We start from the raw sequence: 1047 nt of genomic DNA, 5'->3' as shown, positions 1-1047 counted from the left end.
GGAGCTCTTCCGCGAGCCGGTGTCGGTCGAGTGCGGACCAATCAATCTGCCGCGCCTGCATCGCGCGCTGCTGGGAGCGCCCGGGCGCGAGCGCCGCCGCCCCGCGCCTGCCCTGCCCGCTGCCCTGCCCGCAGTGCCGCGAGCCCGCGCGCCCCAGCCAGCTGCGCCCCAACCGGCAGCTCGCCGCCGTGGCCGCCCTGCTGCGGCGCTTCAGCCTGCCCGGTGCCGCGGCCGAGCGCGGGCCCCCGGAGGCGGCGGGGTGCGCGCAGCACGGCGAGCCGCTCAAGCTCTACTGTCAGGACAACGGGCGCGCCATCTGCGTGGTGTGCGACTGCGCCCGCGAGCACCGCGCCCACGCCGTGATCCCGCTCGACGAGGCTGTGCAGGAGGCCAAGGTGAGCGCCCCCGCGGGTCCCCGCGACCCTGCCCGGCCTCACCCGACGCCGTGCCGACGCGCCGGCAGCAGACAGGGCGGGGAGAGACACTCCGGTGAGCCCCTGCCTCCTTCCTCCTGCTCAGCCCTGGCGCCGTGGCGACCCCTCCGTCACCCCCGCACCCCCAGTACCCCCAGTACCATCGCCTGGGCGATGTCCCACAGACTTGGAGAGTTTCTTTCTTTTCCTTCCCCGGCCTCTAGCGTCGACTTTGGCGCATCCACACGGCCGCTGCCCCGGCTCCCAGCTCACCCCGCGGGTGGGAGGCCCTTCCCGAGGGGTCGGGGACAGTGGGTGGTCCGGGGGTTGGAGCAGAACCAGGGACGAGCCGTCTGGGGCTTCCTTTTTCTGTTCCCCGCCTCCTTCGCTGGGGGCCTCCCGTTGAGAAGGGGTGTTTTCCCGCCTTGAAACTTGGAACAACTGGATGGGTCTTTGGGGACGTGAAGAACCCTCGGGGCTTTTTGGCGGTCACCCCTGAAGGGTGGCCCTTGTTCCCCCCTGTTGCAAAAGCCAGGGCTGTGGCCCACCCCGGCCCTCCCTTCCTTCAGGGCCGCAGGGGCCCGCCCCCTTTGCTTCCTGGGGGGTTTTTCCGGGGTCTCTCTTTGACCCACCG

At 71.7% G+C, this 1047-nt stretch overlaps 1 protein-coding gene across 1 annotated transcript in view; it reads left to right on the top strand.

Moving 5' to 3' along the window:
• The window catches only part of LOC102441697 (E3 ubiquitin-protein ligase TRIM7), a 22277-nt gene that overhangs the window by 11096 nt on the left and 10134 nt on the right, over nucleotides 1-1047 (top strand). Inside the window, 2 exon segments of the mRNA XM_014447853.2 lie at nucleotides 5-37; nucleotides 39-405. Coding sequence (XP_014303339.2) covers nucleotides 5-37; nucleotides 39-405 — 400 coding nt within the window.

The sequence above is a fragment of the Myotis lucifugus genome, unplaced genomic scaffold, assembly GCF_000147115.1.
Source record: "Myotis lucifugus unplaced genomic scaffold, Myoluc2.0 scaffold_723, whole genome shotgun sequence".
Classification (NCBI taxonomy): Eukaryota; Metazoa; Chordata; class Mammalia; order Chiroptera; family Vespertilionidae; genus Myotis; species Myotis lucifugus.
The sequence above is the reverse complement of the archived record's forward strand: the minus strand, read 5'-3'. Positions and strand labels throughout refer to the sequence as shown.